This window comes from Archocentrus centrarchus, chromosome 15, assembly GCF_007364275.1.
Source record: "Archocentrus centrarchus isolate MPI-CPG fArcCen1 chromosome 15, fArcCen1, whole genome shotgun sequence".
Lineage (NCBI taxonomy): Eukaryota > Metazoa > Chordata > Actinopteri > Cichliformes > Cichlidae > Archocentrus > Archocentrus centrarchus.
Genome location: NC_044360.1, coordinates 28,034,302 through 28,056,979, shown reverse-complemented (window position 1 = coordinate 28,056,979; position 22,678 = coordinate 28,034,302). Strand labels below are relative to the sequence as shown.

At 39.6% G+C, this 22,678-nt stretch overlaps 2 protein-coding genes across 2 annotated transcripts; one reads left to right on the top strand and one right to left on the bottom strand.

The window, feature by feature from the left end:
- The first annotated feature begins 1,628 nt into the window (after window positions 1-1,628).
- On the top strand, window positions 1,629-9,345 carry LOC115792927 (alpha-internexin-like). The gene is made up of 5 exons (XM_030747572.1): window positions 1,629-1,965; window positions 3,148-3,378; window positions 3,947-4,474; window positions 7,057-7,181; window positions 8,872-9,345. Exons 1-5 carry the CDS (start codon window positions 1,678-1,680, stop codon window positions 9,044-9,046), a joined length of 1,347 nt encoding a protein of 448 aa, XP_030603432.1. The 5' UTR covers window positions 1,629-1,677; the 3' UTR covers window positions 9,047-9,345.
- A 1,006-nt stretch (window positions 9,346-10,351) lies between these two features.
- pcgf6 (polycomb group ring finger 6) lies at window positions 10,352-20,998 on the bottom strand. The gene is made up of 10 exons (XM_030747573.1): window positions 20,557-20,998; window positions 20,222-20,321; window positions 18,356-18,452; window positions 16,555-16,610; window positions 16,395-16,454; window positions 15,522-15,639; window positions 14,740-14,767; window positions 14,083-14,181; window positions 10,716-10,802; window positions 10,352-10,601 (listed from the first exon to the last, which is right to left on the bottom strand). Exons 1-10 carry the CDS (start codon window positions 20,629-20,631, stop codon window positions 10,551-10,553), a joined length of 771 nt encoding a protein of 256 aa, XP_030603433.1. The 5' UTR covers window positions 20,632-20,998; the 3' UTR covers window positions 10,352-10,550.
- Window positions 20,999-22,678: the final 1,680 nt, after the last annotated feature.

The window sequence follows — 22,678 nt, the reverse complement described above, 5'->3', positions numbered from 1 at the left end:
AGACACACAATACGCATTTATTACAGTGTAGAAAACCGTTTAGTTGCAAATAAACAGAAGTAGGAATAATAAGTTTAAATATCAACATTGGGTGATAAAAATATTTCCCAACACAGCCATATTCCTTTTACAGTCACCGATTTTTTTTTCTTGCAGACCAGATGAAGCTCCAGCTGCTACTTACAGACTCTGGTACCCCACCTGTGCAGGCTGCAGTCCAGCTTTTGCAACAACTTCCCCCACCTATCTCTGGCAAGATCCACCAACAGTTTTTGACTCCTTCACCTGCAAAATGAAACATACAATTGCAGTAGAGTTTAACCCACAGCCCCTTCCATCACACTCACCATCTGCTCCCACCTGGAGGACGTATCCTCGTAGCCTTCATCTAAATCAGCTCCCCCTGCAGCTTCTACAGGGTAACATGAGAGCCAAACTTCTTCAGGAACTGTGTAGCAGAGAGATGTTTGTTCCTGCTCCCCATTCTCCACCTCCCCATTCACCATCACCTCCTGCCCCAAGCTGAGCATGTTCCTCTACGGGGGCCCTTTAACTGGACTTTGAGCACAAATGTTCCCCTCACTTCCTCTGAATTTAAACGTCTTCAACCCAGCTCAGCACAGCTTTGACCCTTAATTGTTCCATAACCGTTTGCACTCAGAACAACTCTAAATATTTAACATCTTTGTAAATTTGTGGACATTTGAATATTTCAATCAGTTTTATGATATTTTGCTAGCTGAAAAATGCTAACTTAGCCTGTTAGCATCCTTCCCATCTTAACTAATTATTTATAACGAGTTAGTCATCATCTTCTCTTATCATCTTCAACCTCTAAGTGCAGTTTGTACAGTATATCTGTGATATACTGGATACATTCTGGTCTCAGATATGTTCTGTTCAAATGTAAAGCAATGCAAACAATGTAATAAATGTAGGAATATGCACCATGTGAACACACCATCATCACTAACGCTAGATTTTTAAATTAAGAAACATCTTCAAGAGGGGTATTCTATGTCAAGTGAACACTTTCCAAAAGATCCTGTATTCTTAATGTCTTATTAATATCTAGTAACAATTTATTTAAATTGTTAATACATGTAATAGTTAAAGTTAACAGTGTAGCGCACAGAACACCTAAAAATAGACACTAACTTTTACACATGACCAGATCAGTCAGGTTTTTTAACAATGCAGACTGATTTGTGGCGCATATAAAGTGAAAATAAATAACTAAATACATACATACACAAAAATAATGGCCACATGGTGAACCAGGACTCTTAAAGCACTTCATGTGCTTGGTTCTTACTACTGACTGTTCTTTTTTTCTCGGCCACGGGGTTCATCTGCACTGATTTAAAGGACCCGTCAAATAAACACGCAGGTAGAAAGAGCTGAAGGTGTGTGCGTGGCCAGTTCCATTTGCTCTTTTTTGTTTTGTTTTGTTTTGTTTTGATGCGCACAAAACGAAACACCGACACGAGGGACGAGCTTCCAGCCTTGTTCTTTCTACCTTAAATGACTAAACCTCATTCAGTATGTTCATTCCGCTGGACAAATATTATGAGTACCGCTGTGCGTAAAATGGTTCGCTCCACCGGCAGCCAGCAGTCCATAAGCTCCTGAAAAGCTCTTTACGCGTCACGCTGTTATCTCTGAGTCACAGCAAAGATGAGCTACGGAGACCGCTTCACGTCGTCCTCCTACCGGAAGATTTTCGGTGATTCTCCAAGATTCCCTGTCGCCTCCTCTCGCATGAGCAGCGGGTCTCCGCGGGGCTCCCCGGGGCTCCGGTCCATGGCTGCGCCTCGCAACAGCGCGTCCTCCGCGAGTCTGTACAGACGGGTGGGACGGACCAATTTCTCTCCGGTGCCGACCGCCTCCCTGGACTTGACTCAGACCTCCGTGGTCAGCAATGAGTTCAAAGTGATTAGAACCAACGAGAAGGAGCAGCTGCAGGTAGGCGTGATCACAGCCCGAGAAAGAACCAGAAGATGCGGCTCAGAACGCAGCAGAAAGTGTTGAGCTCACTAACAACTTTCCCACTTTACTGAGTAGTTACTTACCTGCCACTTTGTTATCTGCCTGGTTTGGACAAGGTTAGCAGCTAGAGCTTAATTTGATTTTGGAAGACTTAATGAGAAAGAAGCAAATACTTCCCTCAGGAGTAGGTGGAGACCAAAACAGAGTCCAAAGGAAAATAGCAGATGAATTCTGTGTATAACTATTGTTAACATTTGAGCCAGTTTTTGGTAACACTTAATAATTAAATTTAAATAATAAGGCCCAGCACTAAGGGCGTAATTCCCCTGTAATTAAATATAATTTAAATTATTTAATTTGAAGCTACAATATAAATATATATACCTACATATACTTAAAGGTAGGGACACTAGAATAAAAAGGTAACAAGTTAGAACTTTTCAGGAAACAAAGAAATGTACTGTACTGTACTAAGAGTAAATTTAAGAAGCGTTTAAGTATTTTAAGTAATGTATAAGCAGTTTAAGGCAGTGCATGAGTAATTCTGAGTATTAAATAACTTCAGGTATAAGTTGTAAATTAGGAAGGGAGAACAGTCCACATTTATATTGGTAAAATTAAAGGACCATTGAATAATAGAACATGCATCATTCACATTAAATATTAAATATTAAACTCCATAATACAGTCTGAAAAGTACAGCGTACTTATCATGTAAGATGGGGAAATACTGTTTGTTTACCATGAAGTTACACGCTACTTAAAATTACTTAAGCTGTACTTAAATTTACTGACAGTATAATTATTATGTTATTTCCTGTGTAGCTACCTTTAAGTGTTTGTAGGTAAATATATAATTGAATTGTCATTTTAAATAAAATACATTGAAATTCCATTTAATTACAAGGGAATTACACCATTAGTCGTGGGCCGTATTACAAAGTCTTTCCCAATTTTTTAAAGGAACAATATATGAGTCATATTTACAAATTGCTCAATAGGCACTGCATCATTACTACATGATAAAAAACAGTGATTTTTGAAGTTTGGATTGTATTTTATTGAGTTTCTATCAACCCTACCTGTTTGCTGCCTGTCATGTATTTAATATCCCAAATAACCCTTTGATAATAAACAACCGCTTATTCTGTTGCACAGGGTCTGAATGACCGCTTTGCCATGTTCATCGATAAAGTCAGACACCTCGAGCAGCAGAATAAAGTGTTGGAGACGGAGCTGGTGACTCTGAGACAGAAGCAGAGCGAGCGGCCCCGCATCGCTCATCTCTACCAGCAGGAGATGAGGGACCTGCGCTCACAGCTGGAGGAGCTCAACAGGGAAAAGAACCGAGTGCTGATTGAGAGGAACAACATGGAGGACGAGCTGCAGGTGAGACCAGTGGACAGGTTTGAAGAGGTGGAGGACAAAGTAAGATGTTCCTTCCTCTATTCAGTTTTGAGCATTTACAGTTGCAAAAAAAGTGGACGTAGCCACCATGATGCCACCCACTGGCATTTTAGCCACTGCCATCATGTTTTGTTTTGTTTTATTAGCTAATTTGCATACATTTTCATCTTTGCATAGACTTTGTATGTAATGAAGCTACACAAAAATTGCTTTATGTTTGGTATGAACACATCTTAATCCTAGAATTTCACTTACAAAAACTGAAGTGCAGACTCCTTAGAAAGGCTGTCCCACACCGCAGGCCATACTGTTTGGTTTATCAGTATCCAAATGGGTGATATTAAAAAGATCACCCCCAATAGAGTCATTACTAAGAGGGAAATGAAGGTAGCTGCTTGCTTCAAAGCTAGAACCCCCACAGAACTCAAACTTCAATCATCTGTAATGACATCTTTGTCATTGTGTCTCATGTTCTGTTCATGTCATTGCATAAAGCCTATTTGCCCACACATTTTCTCACCTTTAACCCTGCTGTTTTGTGTCATTTTAGAAGCTAAATGCAAAGTACGATGAGGAGGTGAGAGTACGGGAAGAAGCCGAACAGACCCTGAGGTCCTTCAGGAAGGACGTGGATGATGCCGCAGCCGTCCGCCTGGACCTGGAACGCAGGGTGGATTCGCTGATGGACGAAATCTCCTTCCTCAAGAAAGTGCATGAAGAGGAAATCGAGGAGCTGAGCAGCATGATGGAGGCGCAGCAGGTCTCTGTGGAGCTCGAGCTCGCCAAACCGGACCTCACCTCCGCTCTGAAGGAGATCCGTAACCAGTATGAGACCATTGCCTCCAAGAACCTGCAGTCGGCTGAGGAGTGGTACAAGAACAAGTTTGCGAGCCTGAGCGAGCAGGCCACGAGGAGCAGCGAAGCCATGAGGGCCAGCAGGGAGGAGCTCAATGAGTTCAGGAGGCAGCTGCAGTCCAAGACCATCGAGATAGAGACCCTGAGGGGTGCCAACGAGTCTCTGGAAAGGCAGATCGCAGAGATGGAGGATGCACACAATGCTGAAGTCACAGCAATGCAGGCAAGCAAACAGCCTTTGAAAAAGTATAATATTAGTAGCTTACATAAACTTGTTGTTTTTGTCTTTTCTGTTTGAAAGATCCAAACAATCTGCCAGGGCTAGAAGCCTGGTGGACACAGAATCACAGTGGAAAGTGGGAAACTGGGTCCAAAATACAATAAAATAGGAATGTCTTAACTGCCTTGTACATATCAGTAAAACCCCGCGGTGTCTCAGAAGACCAGGACTTGACACTGGAGTCTGAACTGCCAACTACAGTCATTTTTGTCTGTCCAGCTTCTTCTGTATTCAGGGTACTTTTGTATAATCACATCATGAAAACACTACATATTTTATTTGAAGAATATCAGTCCACTTAACAGTTCAGTTGCTTTGTAATTTTGCTTTAATAGAGCAATAAAACCAAAAGTATTTCCACCACCCAGCACAGAGTGTGGAAAACATGGATGTGCTTTTTGCTTGTTTGCGTTTCAATTTGTATATATATATATATATATATATATATATATATATATGTGTGTGTGTGTGTGTGTGTGTGTGTGTGTGTGTGAAAGAACCCTTAATTAAATGGCTAAGTATTTTAGTGAGTATAACAGAAGAATCTTATGCACAACAGAATAAAATATCACACTGAAGAGGAGTTAGTTGCAGTGACAGAATTATGCCATTGAGATACACTAGTATTTCTACTATAACACTGTGTACAGAATATATAATGAATCATGCATAAACCTAAAAGGCCAAACTAGAACCACAAAATCCATGAAGTTTTTGTGACCCTTAAAAAGCAACAGTAACAGACAGAAATACTGTACTGCTCTTATACGGTCCTTGGAAATGGATCAGTGCTATGATCAAATCTGAGGAAGCACTGCAACTGCAAAAGATCAAAGTTGAGACAACTTCTTTTAAAATGTGTTGGGAGAAATCTTGGATGGAGGTCACAATTATGTGCAAACCTGGAGAATAATAGGATTGAAAGCTTGCAGATCTCAGGGTCAAGTTAATCATCAATTATGTCACAGCTTGAGTAAAGCTTTCAGCTAACAGCACACACTATGGTGTCCCCAACTTTCATGTGTCAAGGATTTAGTAGAAAGAATCCAGCATACAGATAATCCTAAAGAATCATTTTAATCAATGACCCAAGCGCCCTCTGAAAGCTCAGGGTATATTGTGACACTCATTCAATAATTAGATCAGATCGATGGTTTGCCTGATAGTTATACCCCATTTCCTGTAGACTTTTTAACCTCACAGGCTTTTATCTGAAACATGTCTTATTACAGACTTTTGATTTCCAGCTCCCTTTATTTGATGGCTTAATACTACAGCCTGTTGATGCTGCAGACGGAGACAAGACAACATGCATTTTTTTTAATTTTATATTTTATTTTTTTGGTGTCACAAAATAACCTACTTCATCAACTCAACTGCAAATATAATGGATGAAATATACAGTCAGAATATTTCCAATCATGCTCAACATTTTAGCTAACGAAACGTTTTTGATAAGCTTTGCTATTACAAACCCAGAACTTCCTCACACTTCATGTAACTATTGCAGATTAAAAGCCCTTGCATCCCAGTGACCCTTAACAGGGCTTTTATTGTAACAAACATTTTCAGGCAAACCATATGTAGAGACATCCAGGTCAGGTTATCTCCTAACCTGTCTGTATTTGGGTGCTAGCTTTTATTTGTTAGTGTCCACCACAGGCTGACCACTCATCTTTATTTGAGAAGATACAGTATTCACTATAATAAAGTTCAATGAAAAGGAACAATACCACTTTCATATTTATACCATAAAAAGATGCTACAGCAGTGAAATGGTTAGCTTAGTTTAGCATGAATGGCATCATAAAGAACCAGGGAACCTGAGAGCCTCCCTCTGAATCAGAGAAAGACACATGTTACTCAGGGAGCTTTCGAGATGCTGGTAAATTGATTTTATTAAATTTGGACAGACCCATGCTGGCTTTTTTCTTTGTGCTAGGCTAGCCAAGTAAGTTGCTGGCTCTAGCGTTACAGTTAACAACAATTTTTTAAGCATTGAGGCTAAAATAGGGGGATATTTGATCATTGGCACTGATATCCTATCGATAAAAAGTTTTGGCTCTGTCTTTGAAGTAATGAAATCACATTCGAGGTGCGGTAAAGAGTTGGTCGTTGGTGTATGGTTGGCAGTCTAACTGTGACTGTAACAGTCCTTAGTGGTTCTTAGTGAATTAACCCTGAATGTCTATTAGCTTAACATCTGACCTGATCAGTCGGACACAGGAAGGTCATCTGGCTTTCACTGGCTTTTTACAGGCACTACAGCTTAGCCCCAAAGGTCGCTGGAACAAAAAGGAAATCCCTTAATAAACTTTAGAGGGGTCCTTTACAAGTATCACAGGAAACTACAGCATATCACAAACAAATATCACAGAAAAAAAAGTACTGATTAACTGATTAAAAAAAAAAAATATATATATATATATATATATATATATATATATATATATATATTCATGAGTGTTTGAATGGTCACATACTGTTGATACTCTCCAACTGCTGTTTCCTTTCCATTGTCACAGGACACCATTAGCCAAACGGACACTGAGCTGAGGAACTTGAAGAGTGAGATGGCTCATCATCTGAGAGAGTATCAAGACCTGCTCAATGTCAAGATGGCCCTGGACATAGAGATAGCTGCTTACAGGTGCTCAGTGGGTTCATAAATCTCCAACCTTGTCTGTTAGCTGAAAGAGCAAATCACTGATGTACTGATTAAACACATTCCTGTAATTCAAAGATGCCCTCAAGCCATGTTTTAGGATGGAAAAATGTACTATGTAGAATGGCAATATCTGATATACTGTACACTATGTTGCCAAAAGTATTCACTCACCAATCCAAATCATTGAATTCAGGTGATCCCATCACTTCCATGGCCACAGGTGTATAAAATCAAACACCTAGGCATGCAGACTGCTTCTACAAACATTTCCAGCATGGTACCATGATAGGATGCCACCTGTGCAGCAAGTCCAGTCATGAAATTTCCTACCTACTAAATATTCCAAAGTCAGCTGTTAGTGGGATTATAATAATAAGCGGAAGCTATTGGGAACAACAGCAACTCAGCCACAAAGTGGTAGGCCATGGGAAATCACAGTGGGGTCAGTGGATGCTGAGGTGCATAGTGCACAGAGGTCTCCAACTTTCTGCAGTCAGTCACTACAGACCTCCAAACTTCATGTGGCCTTCAGATTAGCTCAAGAACAGTGCATAGAGAGCTTCATGGAATGGGTTTCCATGGCTGAACAGCTGCATCCAAGCCTTAAATCACCAAGAACAATGCAAAGCGTTGGATGCAGTGGAGTAAAGCACGCCACCACTGGACTCTAGAGCAGTAGAGATGTGTTCTCTGGAAATCACATTTCTCCATCTGGCAATCTGATGGATGAGTCTGGGTTTGGTGGTTGCCAGGGGAATGGTACTTGTCTGACTGCATTGTGTCAAGTGGTGGAGGGGGGATTATGGTGTGGGGTTGTTTTTCAGCCCCTTAGTTCCAGTGAAAGGAACTCTTAATGCTTCAGCATACCAAGACATTTGGGACAATTTCATGATCCCAACTTTGTGGGAACAGTTTGGGGATGGCCCCTTCCTGTTCCAACATACAAGCAAGGTCCATAAAGACATGGATGAACCAGTTTGGTGTGGAAGAACTTGACTGGCCTGCACAGAGTCCTGACCTCAACCTGATACAACACCTTTGTGATGAATTCAACATCAACATCAGTGTCTGACCTCACTGGAAGAATGGTCAAAAATTCCCATAAACACTCCTAAACCTTGTGGAAAGCCTTCCCAGAAGAGTTGAAGCTGTTGTAGCTGCATATATTAGACCCTATGGATGATGAATGGGATGTCACTCAAGTTCATGATTGTGTGAAGGCAGCTGAGTGAATACTTTCAGCAGTATAGTTTGGTTTTTCTAAAATTAAGTTCAAATAGACCCTCTTCAAATTACATCTTCTCCCCCAGTCTCATTGAAACTATAACAATGAATACATTAATATTTTTTCTAACAGGCCACTGTCTTTTTATGTATACCTGAGGCTTTAAGTTCCTTCATTACCGTTGTGCACCACTGATTAATTGGTGGATCCTCCTGGTAGTTTTAAACTGAGATCAAACATGAGCACAAAGACACCTACCCCCTTCAACAATTTAAGTAACAAAAAGCAAAACATATTTAAATCAAGGGGGGCATTAATTCACCCCATACCAGTTAGAATCTATAAAGTCAGTGTCAGTGCATTAACCTTCCCTTACATTTTTCCCTTGACAGCTAGATTTATTCTGTGCATGTGCAGCTTGACATTTGTTTCCTTTGATCCTCTAAGGAAACTGCTGGAAGGCGAGGAGACTCACTTTAACTCAGGGATGTCCTTCAGCTATACCTACCAACCTCGAGCCTCATCCAGCTCCTCCAGGAGGGAGAAAGAAGGAGCCACGAAGGAAAGTTTCAAGGACATCAGCGAAGACAAAGATGAGGCAGACATCAACTCCAACAACTGAAGACAGAGGGAAACTCTGACACCAGCGTAGTTGTTAGGTGCAAAACTAATGTTCTGGAAGTAGAATTTAAAGTCAGCATTTTGAGTAATAGTCAATATACTGTATTAGAAGTTTTTGTTGCAGGCTTAAATATTTGAGCCATCTGCTTTTCTTGAAGTGTAATCTCCATCAGTAACCAAAGGGAACTAACCTGACAATCTGCTCTGCTCTGCACATCTCCAGAGGGAGTGAACATGTTACGAATACTGTACCACAGTAAGCATTAGCCCGAGAATTAAATGTTAATGGGAAAGCTTTCATTTTGCTGTTTCACATACTGAAACCTGTATGACATGCATGAAAAATAGATACCATTTAGACTTCGTGTCTTGAGTGAGACGATCCCACTTCTCAGCTGTTGTAAGTTTGAAGCAGTTTGAGGCATGGCCCATTTCCACATCAGCGTCTACACCAGCAAACCACTCACTGTGTACTCGATGTGTACTCAGGCAAGTGGCTCCATAGTGTAGTGGTTTACATATGTAACAAGTGAAAGATTCCTGATTTGATCCCAGGAGACACAAATCATTTAGATTTATATTGAAGGTTGTATTTAATACACTGAAATTTAAAAACTGACCTATTAAAAACATTTATTACCCCCTCCCCTTCCCAGATGTGCCATCTCTTGGCCCACCTATTCAGATGTGTCTAAACCTGCCCCTACAAAACAGTAATCAAGGATGAATTAGGAAATATTTCTCAGTTGTGCTTTTATTTATTAATTCAACCTGACAAAAGCAAGTAGAAAAGTTTTTAAACAAACCATATCAAAGACTTCTTTATACAAACTCTCTTTAAATAACTGCATTTGTATCCAAAGTATGTTTCAACTAATCAGCAAAAAAAGATGCTCTCAAAAATAACTATCAATCTATAAGCTTTAACATACACAAACCTTTGGTAGTGGTAGTCCTTTTTGCTTTAAGGCCTTTAAATCACAGCTTTGGAATCAACCAACCAGACAGATGCTGCTTACATCGTTTTCACAGACACACCTGAGGAGTTTCAGTCCATTCACAGTAGTTCAGTCCAGTTTTAGTTACAGCAAGTCACATTTTCATGACTAAAATAAACTTAAAAGATAGCTTGACAGTAGGAACAGGAATTTATCATTTTCATTCATCAGGTCAATTTCATGTTATATATGTGGGTACAAAGTAATTCAAATGTACGCCATCTGTGTCCAGCAAATACAAGATAATGATCTTGTTAGTTAAAAACTGAACAAAATAGCTCAGTACATGTTTTCATTCCAGCCTGTTCAATAAAGAAAGAAACACTTTAAAAAAAAAAAAAAAAAACTGCCAGCTGCCAAATGTGGCTACATTCATGTTTGAAGGTTTATCTGTTTTGTAACCAGTTAGCAACAATTTATTAATTTCTAACTGATGAAGTCTGATAAAGATAACGTCCAAAATGTCAGTTCAGCAGCTCAGAACATGGCTAAATCCACCTCTCATATTTAAGACTGGGAGGGCAGCACCAAGCCAAAGTGTAGCACCAATAGACCATCCTGGAGGAAAGAGAAACCAAAGCAAAAACGATCACTCAAAGGATTATTACCCCCAGCTTCCAATGTTAGAATTATTACAGGTTTGTTTCTACTGTGTGATTTTGGGGTTCTTACCTGTAGTGCATCTTCGCCAACAGAGTTCTGTATTTCTTTGAGTGACTGGTAGTGATCTAGGAGGTGATCTCCACAAACCACATCTACCTGCAGGACACACACACACACACACACACACAAAAACATTTCAGACCACTGCAGCAGAGATTCAATCAGGGATAACAGACCAATGATGTGATTCCAGGAACACACATTGGGTAAAAATCTGGGCATTCAATTCAGACCCAAAACCTATGCCACAAAATTCTGGAGAGCAAATTTTTAAGATCCAAGGACACACTCAACTAACCACAGGTTTATTTACACTTATCATGGGCATGAATATTTTGTCACTGTAGAGCACTGGGCTAAAATAAAAATGGCAGTCTAATAGATTTGAGGAAAAAAATGTTGGTTTATGGAAGTTAAGAATGTCTCTTCTAGTCATTTCAAAAGAACCACATTGGTAGAAAAACAAAAGTGTGGCCACTTTTCCAAAGTCCGAAAACAATCAATAACATCACCTTCATCTGAGAGGAACTTCCAAAGGAAAGGAGGAAGTCTCACCATCAGATGAGAGAAGAACTGAGTTGTTGGCCACATTTAAGAGGAAAAGGTGAGAACTTCAATTTCAAGAAATCTGTACCAACTATTAACCATGATGGTGGGGGCAGCATCAGTGGCTTAATTTAGACATAGTTTTTGGTCATTATTGAACAGTATAATGAACCCAAACACACATTAAAGCTTCTAGAAGTCTAAAATCATGAACTCAAACATACAAAAAATAAACTGCTCAAAACCACAAACCCACAAGAACAAGACGACGGAGAACTGTAATGCAGCTAATGTGAGCAAAACGTTATTTAATGTATCGGATTTCATTTTTTTAAAATTTCTTTTCGATATCCAATCCAGTAATTTAGGCCACTATCGGACCGATACCGATACTGAATATCGGATCGGGGCATCCCTACTTAAAAGTCAGGTCTGTGTCAGGAGAGCAAGTATTTTAATAGAAATCTATCAATTCTGCCTAGAAGAGAGGGCAAATATCTAACCAGTTATGCCACAAGTATAATTTTGACACTTTTTTTCAGAAAACCCCAAAATGAAAGAAAAAAATCTTTAAGTTACATTAGTTTATTCCACTTATTTAAAAAAGTGTCACAAATACGTAAAAGTTAAAGTGAGACTGTTGGAACATCTGCTGCACTGAACAGTGACCTGTAGGTTTGTCCACACAGGCCACCCCAGTGTTGCACTGAGGCCAGGAAATCAGTGTAAGCTGCTAATCCTCCGCCCTGTGTTACAAAATACAAAATGCATGAATACCTTAACAATCTGATCACACTTAATGTTTCACTTCTGGAAAGTAGGACACTTCTGATTTTCAGATTAATATTAGCAGCATGAGCTTTCTCCAACAGCAGATTCACTGGTCTGAGACAGAAATACGGCATCGCTGCTCTAATAACTTGAATCTAATCAGATTACAGTTGTATTTAAGGACTGTCTGCTGTCCTTCAGAAGCTGGCAGCCTGCTGAGTTTTGACCTGAGCTGCTGAGTCTTCCATGTCCAGCTTGTAGTCTCTTAAGTGCACACGTGCATGCCTCATTATTCTTATGTTCTGATATCTGGGTAAGGGTGACTTTTCCATGAGTCTCCCACTAAGATGAACAGTTGGTAAGTTCTCATCAGCCAGTGAAACTGAAGAAGCCTCATGGGTGAAATAGGAAACATCCTCCAGACAACACTGTCCTGATAAACATTCAGTCTCATCATGCGACTTTCAGCAGAGCCCAGACAGAATGACGTTAAATAATGACCAAATAAAAACAGAGCTCCAGTTACTCCTGTCTTTCTGTCCATATGCATCCTCCCTCTTCCCCTCCTGTCCTTTTACACTTGCATGCTTCCACTGATCCTCCAGTCCACTTCAATTACCTTTTAGGCAAGTCAGTTTAATTACATTACATTTTGATTCTTTCTTTGACTAGGCAGTGATTAATTTTCTCACACCCTCATAACATTTCACCAGAGTTTATGGTATAAACTGGTGATGGAAATAATTGTAGCTGAGTTTACATGATTAAAGTCTGTGACTCTGACTCTCAGATCTGGAAGATTTATTATAAGTGGGCCTCAATATTTCCCATTATTACAGATACTTAAATGGGACCTCATCTTGAAGGAAGTTAATAAAACAGATTTGAAGTTCAAACTGAGCATCAGAATGGGGAAGAAAGGAAACTATGAACGTGGCATGGTTGTTGGTGGACTGGTCTGAGTATTTCAGAAACTGCTGATCTACTGAGATTTTTCCCACACAATCAAGCCCAAGGTTTACAGAGAACAGTCTGACAAAGAGGAAATATCCAGTGAGCAGCAGTTCTCTGGGTGAAAATGTCTTGTTGATGCCAGAGGTCAGAGGAGACTGGCCAAACTGCTTCAAGCTAATTCTCTTTATAGCTGGGGATGTCCGCAACTACCCAACTAGACATTTAAATATTGCTGTGCTTGATGGCTGGTGCCAGAAATACTAGTCAACACATATTATTCTGGCTTTATTAATGTACAGTGGCAATTACCCATTCAAAGATGTTACAATACCACCAGACACTCCCCGGGGCTGCAGACGGCTGTCTCTCGCTCGCTCTGTGATTGGACGTTAAAAATAAACAGAGTTGTAAAGCGCTGCTAACCAGCGCTGTTCTGCAGTACTTTGATGTAAAAAGAGTGGCTGTATGTCGGCTTTGTCAAAACAAACTGGAATATAATCATGCAACAAAGCCAATGTGTAATCATAGACTAGTCAAACTTTTTCTCCAAAAAAACTAGCAAACTAGTCACCAATTACATTCCTAGTTAAAACCTGGATATGCAGAAATGCATTTCTGAACACACTGAATCTTGAAGAAGATGAGGAGCAGCAGAAGACCACACCGGGTGCCACAATATAACTAACAAAGTGTCCAGTGAGTGTGTCAAACAGTTTTTCAATATCATTAAAAAAAAAAATTGTAGCAATAAATAACAGTGAGCATCAAGCAGCCATGATGCTGTAACATTCCTGCTGTGCAGGTTTACATGCAAGACGCTGCTTCAATGCGCATCATCCTCTACAGGTGTGTGCTGCACTGAAGTTTGCAAATGAGAAAACATTTCTTTGTTGGATCATGCGTTTCCTGGCTGCACAGCATTCTGACAGCACTGCAGGCCCATGCTGTCTTCCTAATCTATAATGGTAGCCATACACTTGTCGCTGTACACACCCACCCTATACTGTAATGCTAAATTCCTTTACTGTCCTGCTTCCAAGTCTGTCTGTAAGTCTGCAGTCTTGCAACTTTGTGTTCTAATTAGCTGTAAGCCTGGTAGATTCACCTGGCAGGTTGGGCTCAGCTCCATCTTCCTCCTGATGAACAGCTCCACGTGGCGAATGGTGGCCTCACCTGACACACGGACGTACCGCCTCTCCAGTGGCTAAACAGGGTGGAAATTCATAAAAATGCATAAGACATACATCTAAAACCAGGGCCGTATTTTCACTCTACGTAACTGTGAAACAGACTTCTTGGTGATAAACACTGATAACTAAACTGTGTCTGTCTTATAGTTTGATACAGTTTAGTTATCAGTGTTTATCACCAAGAAGTCTGTTTCACTCTACGTAACTGTGAAACAGACTTCTTGGTGATAAACACTGATAACTAAACTGTATCAAACTATAAGACAGACACTTTATGCTCACTGTTTATTGCAGCCCTGTCATGGCCCTCTACCATCCACATAAAACTTCAAACTAATATTACAGTAAACAGGGTAGAAGCCAGTGAAGAAAGTACCACAGCATGCAGTGTAAGAGTTAATTGCTAAAATAACTTAAAAGATTGGCCCATTTGAACATTGTACCCTTTAGAACTACAAAGGAATAAAAGTAAATGAGACAAAACTATCCTTAAAAGCACGTCCAACAGGTCCTGAAATTCACAGCAACTACGCATAATAATAATCTAAAATAGTTCAGATTAAAGACTTTACCTTGTAGTTGCAGACGCCCTCTTCAGCCCTGAAAACAAAGAAAAGCATCAAGAGATGTACAACTTTTTGATTGTAAGGAAGCAGTTTGAGACGATGGAGCCACCTGCTGGCATTTCTATGCAACTGCAAACTAAATCATTCATTGCTGAAAATCCCATGTTTAACTGAATTCATCTCATTTGTTTCTCAAACCAGATCTTCAAGGTATTCTTTCTGCAATGTTATTTTCAAGCGATCAGATTAGATTTGGGTATCCAGATGTCACCTTATCCATCATGCCAAAACATTAAACTCACCTGCATTCTGCTCAGCCCGGCTGCAACTGACACTGAAATCTGATTTAAACAGCAGGACTGAGACACTGCCAAACTGACTGAATCACATTTCAGTCCACTTCCAAATGGTCTGGATTTCACTAAAATAGTATTTCACGTGTTTTCTTTCTGTCCAGGCTTTCTAAACTCTTATCAGGGAGCAATCTGGATATGCAAAACACTGATCTGGACAGGGTGCCTAAATAAAGCCTTTATGTGTACAGGCCAAAAAAGCAAAACATCTAGCAGACGTGCTCTAATCAAGAACTGAAAGCCAGCTCGTAGGGAAAGCAACACAGGCTAGCTGTTAGCAGTGACTGATCTTTCAAAACAAGGGGTGGAAGGCCTGAAAAGTAAACTGATCAATGACAGCAACCTTCTTACAAATAAGTAAAAACTAACAACAACAACAACAAAAAATACAATAAAATTAATAAAAACAAGCAACTGCACAGTACAAATGCTCACCCAACAAATTCCAGGAGCAGAGACACATCCAGCTCTGGAGGGATGGTGAACACAGACTGAGGAATGTTGTCCTTCTTCTGCCTCTTCAACACAACAGGACCTGGAGGGGAGATGACCGCTGCAAAGGAGAAACCTCAGTCAGTGAATGGACTCCTCCACTTTTCCCTACTGTTGTGCTCCATCTTTAAGTTTCCAGTTCTTGAATACTCAGATCTAAACAGGAAGTATTAGCCTCATTTCCAGCATGATATAACTACACAGAGTGCACAATTATAGCAAAAATCCAAATCACAAGTAGTTTTTTCTCATTACAGCAATCTTGATTATTAAAATTTAAATTATTTAAATATAAATGCCATCTAGTAGGAGTTACACACTGACTAGCTGGTGTTTCTGACCATAAAGTCTATCTTCAAAGAACAATTGTTTTGTTATTATAATCACTGTATGCCAAAATCATGAATTAAACACTCCATCCATCCTAAAGTAGTCCTTTATTGAACCTGTTAAAGCCTGAATTCAAACCAGGATATGAGAGCTGACAGCAAAAACATCCACAGCAACATAAATTATACCAATACATCTCTGCTCTGCTGTAATGCGTGTACTCCCATTACCTGCTTACTATAGGATAAAACTTTGGATTTAGTCTTTCACAATGCATCATCAGTCGAAGGAAATAATGTTCTATCATTTGTAACTGTGCACATTATATCAGAGCAAGGAAAAGCAGCACAGCAGGTCCCCTTTAAACACAAAAATAAACTGTCAAATGTAATGTTTCATGATGGTCATCCATTATTTTCTCTGGTACTTACATACTTACATACATTGCCACCGGCTTATTAAACTTATAAAGCTGAAACATTTTACCTGGTTTTGGCACATCTAGTCCTCTCTCTTTGTAAAAGTTACACATTTGTGCTCGTTCAACTGCAGTTTGGAAGGAGAGAGAGTGCGATCACATTAAAACGTGGACAGGAAAATGCTGCACATCGATTAGGTCACACGTGACCCTAAAACGTATACTTACGCTCTTCCAAGAAGGGAACCATTTTATAAACTATGTCCTGAAGTTGTCTGTCGGGCCTGCAGGGAAACAAAAGACTAACTTGTGAATCTGAAAGCGGACCAATTATACTCGCCATACAATGCTCATATTAAACATGGCTAAAGTTTCCAATGATGAGGTCAGTGTATGTTCAAGTAATCCCTGAGCCAAAAACTCAGCCTTCAGACTGCTATATTATTCTAACAGAGCACTTTGCTCTCAGACTACAGGCTTACATGTGGTTTTCAGAGTTACCACAGGGGGAATGAGAGGCAGAGCCTTCAGCTTTCAGGCCCCTCTCCTGTGGAACTAGCTCCCAGTACGGGTACAGAAAACAGACACCCCCACTTATAGTTAGTGCTGGATCAGGTGGCTCTGAAATATCCCTTAGTTTTACTGCTCTACAATCAGGCTGGTGAGGAACTTCCTGTGATACACTGAGTATTTCTTCTCCACTCCCCTGTTTTCACTCTCCAGATGTTTACAGTACTGTGCAAAAAACTTGAGCCACCCCTCAATTCTTTATATTTTGCTAGGAAAACGGTAAACAGGTACAGTGACACTTTAAAATATGTGCACACAATGGTAATACAGTACATAAAGGCAAAAAACTGAGTTTGTACAACTGTAAAAAATGAAGCCGTTGCCAATCAGACACGTTCCAGGTGGTACTGCATGGCAGATCAAACTCTGACAGTACTTCAAATTTCATCAATTTTGACAAGCTCCCCAGCACCACTGGCTGAAATGCACCCCAAACCATGACAGAGTCTCCACTGCTGGACCTCTATCCTGACCCCCTCTGCACATATTGACAACAATTTGGATTGATCACTCTGTAAGACCTGTTGCCACTGACTTTCAGTCCAGCTCTTGTGGAGTTTGGCATGCCTCCTTTTTTTTTTTTTTTTATTCCCATTCCTTAAGAATAGCTTCTTGACAGCCAAGCGAAGGGCCAGATGCACCTCTCAGGGCTTGTGTAAGTTTTTTTGCTGGATTTTTTCCAATTTCTTAAGGACATGTACCTCAGATATGATTTACCTTCATTAGAAGACTTTTTTTAGGCCTGCTACTTTTTTAAGACCACTCTGCTCAAGTTTTCAGCTAATAGCTCTTTGAGAATCACCTTGTTGGTGCAAAAATACTCTTATGCCTGTCAAACTGTGTTATCTTTGGTATTTTTCATAAATTCAACTAAAGAAACAATGTTTTTGCAAAATGCTGCTGGTCACAAAAGTGCTTAAAGACACAATTTAAAATTGGTTCTTTTGCCTAGGTTACTTTTGTGCATACATTCAACTTATGCAATACTGTCACTACTATTGCACTATAATGCTGCTGCTGGCACCTTGTGGCTGTAGATTCACACTTTGAATTAGCCAGTCAGTCACCACAGTAGCTTACTGGAGAAGGACAGAAAATGCCCATCATTTTGTTTGCACTAATAAATGTTGCTGGCTGCAGGCTGCAATCACCCATAAAAAAATTCGCTTTTTTCTTTTCTATATTGTCAGAAATCTTATTATTATGTATGATATATCATTTTGAGGCTGTATCACCCACTCTTAGTGGTTTACCCATTTGGCTAACAAGCGAATGATCCCCAGTTTGATCCTGAGAGGAGACACAAATCCCTTTGGGGTTGCATCAGGAAGGGCATCCGGCATAAAAATCTGCCAAATCAAATCATGCGGACCTACTTGCTGGAATGACTCCTTGTGAATAAGGGAGCAGCTGAAAGAAGCTTATTCAATTCTTATATGACCAGATTAGTCAGACCCACCTGATGTTGTAAAGAGGTTGTGTCTGATGGACCACAATGCTGCATGTGGGACACCTGTTGCTGCAGAAGAAGTGCTTCACGATGCAGCTTTTGCAAACTTGGAGAGGACAAAGCACAAAAAAAAAAAAAACAAAATTGATTTTTCAGACATCAAATATCTATTTTTACATGACCAGAAACATTTTTAAGTATTTGTTTCATGAAAAATATTTGTGACCATTAAGATTTTCTGTAGAAATATAAACTATGTAAACAAACACACATTATATATAAATTTCATATATGTGGGTTTTCAGTGCTGGCATTTGTCTCTATTATCTACAGTACTGTGCAAACATTTTGAGCCTCCCCTCATTCCTTCATATTTTGCTTCCAAGGAGCTAGACCTTCTTGTAATTGTTAAAATGGTCTTGAGCAATAGTTCTCCAGTTTTCTGAAGGTCTTTCAAGGCTTTACTTTGGACGTTGGCTGCTTTTTCACTCATTTTCAGTCCAGTCCTTGTACCTCACCATTTTCAGAGGATTTTTTTGTTTGTTTGTTAAGCCACTTAAAACTAACCTATGAAACATTCGAGCATTAAAAAGGCACATAACCTTAAGGGATAAACTAGTGTTGTGTGTACACATAACAGACCTATCTTTAGACACTTTGTTACTAGCAGCCTATTGCATAACACATAATCTGTTTCAATTTCTTTAGCTGAATCTATGAATGGACAGAAATAAAATAGTATTTTTGCACCAACAAAGTGATTCTCAAAGAGCTTTTAGCTGAAAATTGTGCATCTCAGCTTGGTGTGTGCATATTTTGTCCACATTTTGGAAAGTGGACAAAAGAAGGAGCAGCAGGCCTAAAAACCTATCTACAGCAGATGAACAGTATCTGAAAGCCATGTCCTTTAAGACCTGACACAGAACCTGAGAGATGCATCGGGTCCTTCAGTTGAGCCATCGACTGTTCACCAAAGCCTCATCAGAAATTATCTCAGTGGAAGGGTGGCTGTTTAGCAGCCGTTCTTAAGGAGCAGAAATTATGAGAAAAGGCTGAGTTATGCAAAATTACACAAGAATTTAATTGAAAGACTGTCAACAGGTATTTTGGAACAATTAATCCAAATTTGAAGTTTTTAGTTCAAATCGTAATTATATACAGAGGTCAGGAGAATGACAGTGAGTGTCTAGAGTCATCTGCAAAACTGGATGGTTTGGACCTGCAGCTCAGCCAGTGATGTTGGAGATCTTTTAAAAAAAAAATAATAAAAAATTATGGCTGCAGAAACGTACTGTCAAATTTGGATGCCCTATGCAATTCCATTTGGAAAGCACCTGATTGGTAATTACTTCATATTTCAGCTTGACACTGATCCCAAACACTGTGTGTACCCTGGACTTTGACCTCAATGTTACTGAAATAGTGTGGGATCAACTTGATGAAGGACAGAACAAAAAAGGTAGCCAACATCCAAAGAAGAGCTTTGAATGTCCTCCAAGAAGCCTGGAGCACTATTCCTGAAGACTGCTCAAAGAAAAGACAAGAAAGCTGCCTCAGAGAGTTCAGGCTGTGTGGAAGAATACAAGTACTCATACCAAATATTGACTTTGAAGCATGTTAGAATTGTACAAAATCTTTTTTATCTTATATGCTGTATTTCCATGCATGTCTGCACATATGTCAATAAACTCATGAACCTATTTCCCATTTTCTTTGCAATGAGGAGTGGCTCAAGACTTTTGTACAGCACTGCATATATTGCTAATGCAACTGTATCAGTGAGTAAGCTTATCAGGCCCTTGCTGGCACAGGGAATGTACCAAATTAATCATTAAACCACTTGTAGGACTTAGAGTAGCTAAATATGTAACTCACATGTGTGCAGGCACTCAGTGATGGTGGTGGCATCTATGAGGAAACCACAGCAAAGGGCACAGCGGATGTATGGATAGAACTGATTAAGAGGGAGCTTGGGCTGCGGGAACGTAAACAAATGTAAATGATTGCATCATTAAAATATCATTATAATCTTGTAAACACTATGCTTCAGCTTCCATTTATAAACGTATAATTCGGCTCAGTTCAGTGATCTGGACAGCTCCTAAACACCGGATATAACTGTCAGTTGTGAGAACAGTATAAAAGGCCGCTTCTATTATGAATAAATAAGTAAAAATTAGCCAAGTGTGAGAAAACCTCTGCAAACGCACCTCGTCCTCTGAGTCGGTGTCTGATGCGTTCGCTGTCCCTTCATGACTCCTGCGAACAAACGGTGGCGATGACATTCCCACTTCAAAACACTTCACTCGTCTCTTTTAGTTACGGACAAAACGGAAACTTAAACAGCTTCTTCGAGTTAAATTTCAGCGGTCAACGTTTTCTTAAAGTGTGGCCAAACTTGTTGAAAGTTAGCCACGCTTGGCTAGTCGGCTAACGTTAGCTGGCTTATTATATGCAAGACTAGAAACAAACATGTGAAAGCGACAACAGTTTAGCAGCTAATGTTACAGACTTTGACCAGGTGAAAAAAAGCCTCCATACGTACTAATGCCGAAAAATTACAGTTAACACAAAATGATATCGCACCCTAACTTGAGGTACTTTGTTGCTTTCTTCACACTCAAACAACTCAATTTCCCTCGCTAGTATGGCGACTATATTACAGTTTCCGGTCTGAATACTTCAAAATAAATGTGATCCGACCATACACTTGGTCATAATTAATAAATAAACATGTTCTTTACTTTATCACTAGTATTATTATAATACCATTAATATATTGTATTGAATATATAGCGACATTTCAACAGTAATGTAGCGAACAGAGACCATGGAGTGAAGGTTAACTCTGCCTCTCAACTAGTGACCAGAAATTGCACAACGCACAATTATATGTTGACTGAGCTTTACACCTGCTTCTGCAGGCCACATTTTTCACAAGCAGAATATCAATATTATGTCAAAATAGAAAGAAAATTCAATTGTAGTTCTCTAGTTTTGCTTACAAGGAAGCCGATTTTGTCCATACAAAGCTATCAATCTTCTTTGCTTTGACTGGTTTTAAAGCAATGAAAATACTTAAATTGTTTCTAACAGTGAGCATTTTTTTTTACCAGAAGTGGGCATTTTTAATATATTGAGGCTCACAAGTTTAAATAGTTGGTATTCTTTTAAACAAGTTTCCCATTCATATATTTTCATTGGGAAAGAAGCGCTTTCACTTATTGCCGTAATTCATCCTCAAACCACGTGGGGTCACCAGAGATTTTAACTGGAAGTGAATCAAGCGAGGTGCCTGCAGTTCCAGATAAGAAGAAAACAGGAAGAAATCCAAAAAGAAGGCAACAGCAAATATTGCAGTGTGAAATATTTGCCCACAATGTGGTATAACAGTTATTTTCCTCTTGCTATAGTCGACAGCTAATGGTGCACCTATTGGTGAACTGGCCAATTTACTGCATGCTTTAGCACAGATTACAAGCTATTCTTTTAGCCTGTATCACAGCGGTGTTTAGCACAACTGCAGAAATACCCCAACTGCAGTTATTAGTCATTGATAGTCATGTGAGTGTCTTAATAATCTATGTAATGAAGACTTTGTAGAGACTTTGTAGAAAAATTATTTGAGTAACCACAAAGAGATAAAAACAGTTTAACAAAGCCCACATGTAGGCTTCTATGTCAAGTCACCTTTGTTTCCATGGTAGAATTACAATGAGATAAACAGTCCACATGGAGTTATGTTGCAAGGGTATGACCATCAGTCATGACGTGCTGTAGCAGATAATCCCAGCAGCATTTAAAGCAGACATCCTTCCACCTTCCATCATCATTGAAACCATTTTTTTAGAAAAATTATGCATTGAATATCTACAAGCCTGAGCTGATTGAACTATTTGTCACTGAATCAGCCCGTGTATGTGTGTGTGTGTGTGTGTGTGTGTGTGTGTGTGTGTGTGTGTGTGTGTGTGTGTGTGTGTGTGTGTGTGTGTGTGTGTGTGTATTAGGCTGCCTTGCGTTGCTGTAGCACCTTTTTCTCTGAGGAACATGAGCAGGAAGGAACCACTGAACAGGAAAGTAAACATTATTACTTTGAAGGCGCACTTTAGAAATAAAGCTGCCAGCCTTGCCCTGGAATTGGAAAGCAACTCTTCTGCTAACAGTAAAAACATAATTTTCTATTATTTAATGGTTGACCTCTAGTGAAAGACAGAAAAATGTCTTTGATGCCACTGTTTATCTATAGTGGATACATTTCACCGTTATAGACAACATTTAAGAGAAGATAATTGAGATGAAGAAGGACATGAAAAGGTGCATGTTGCATGTCCT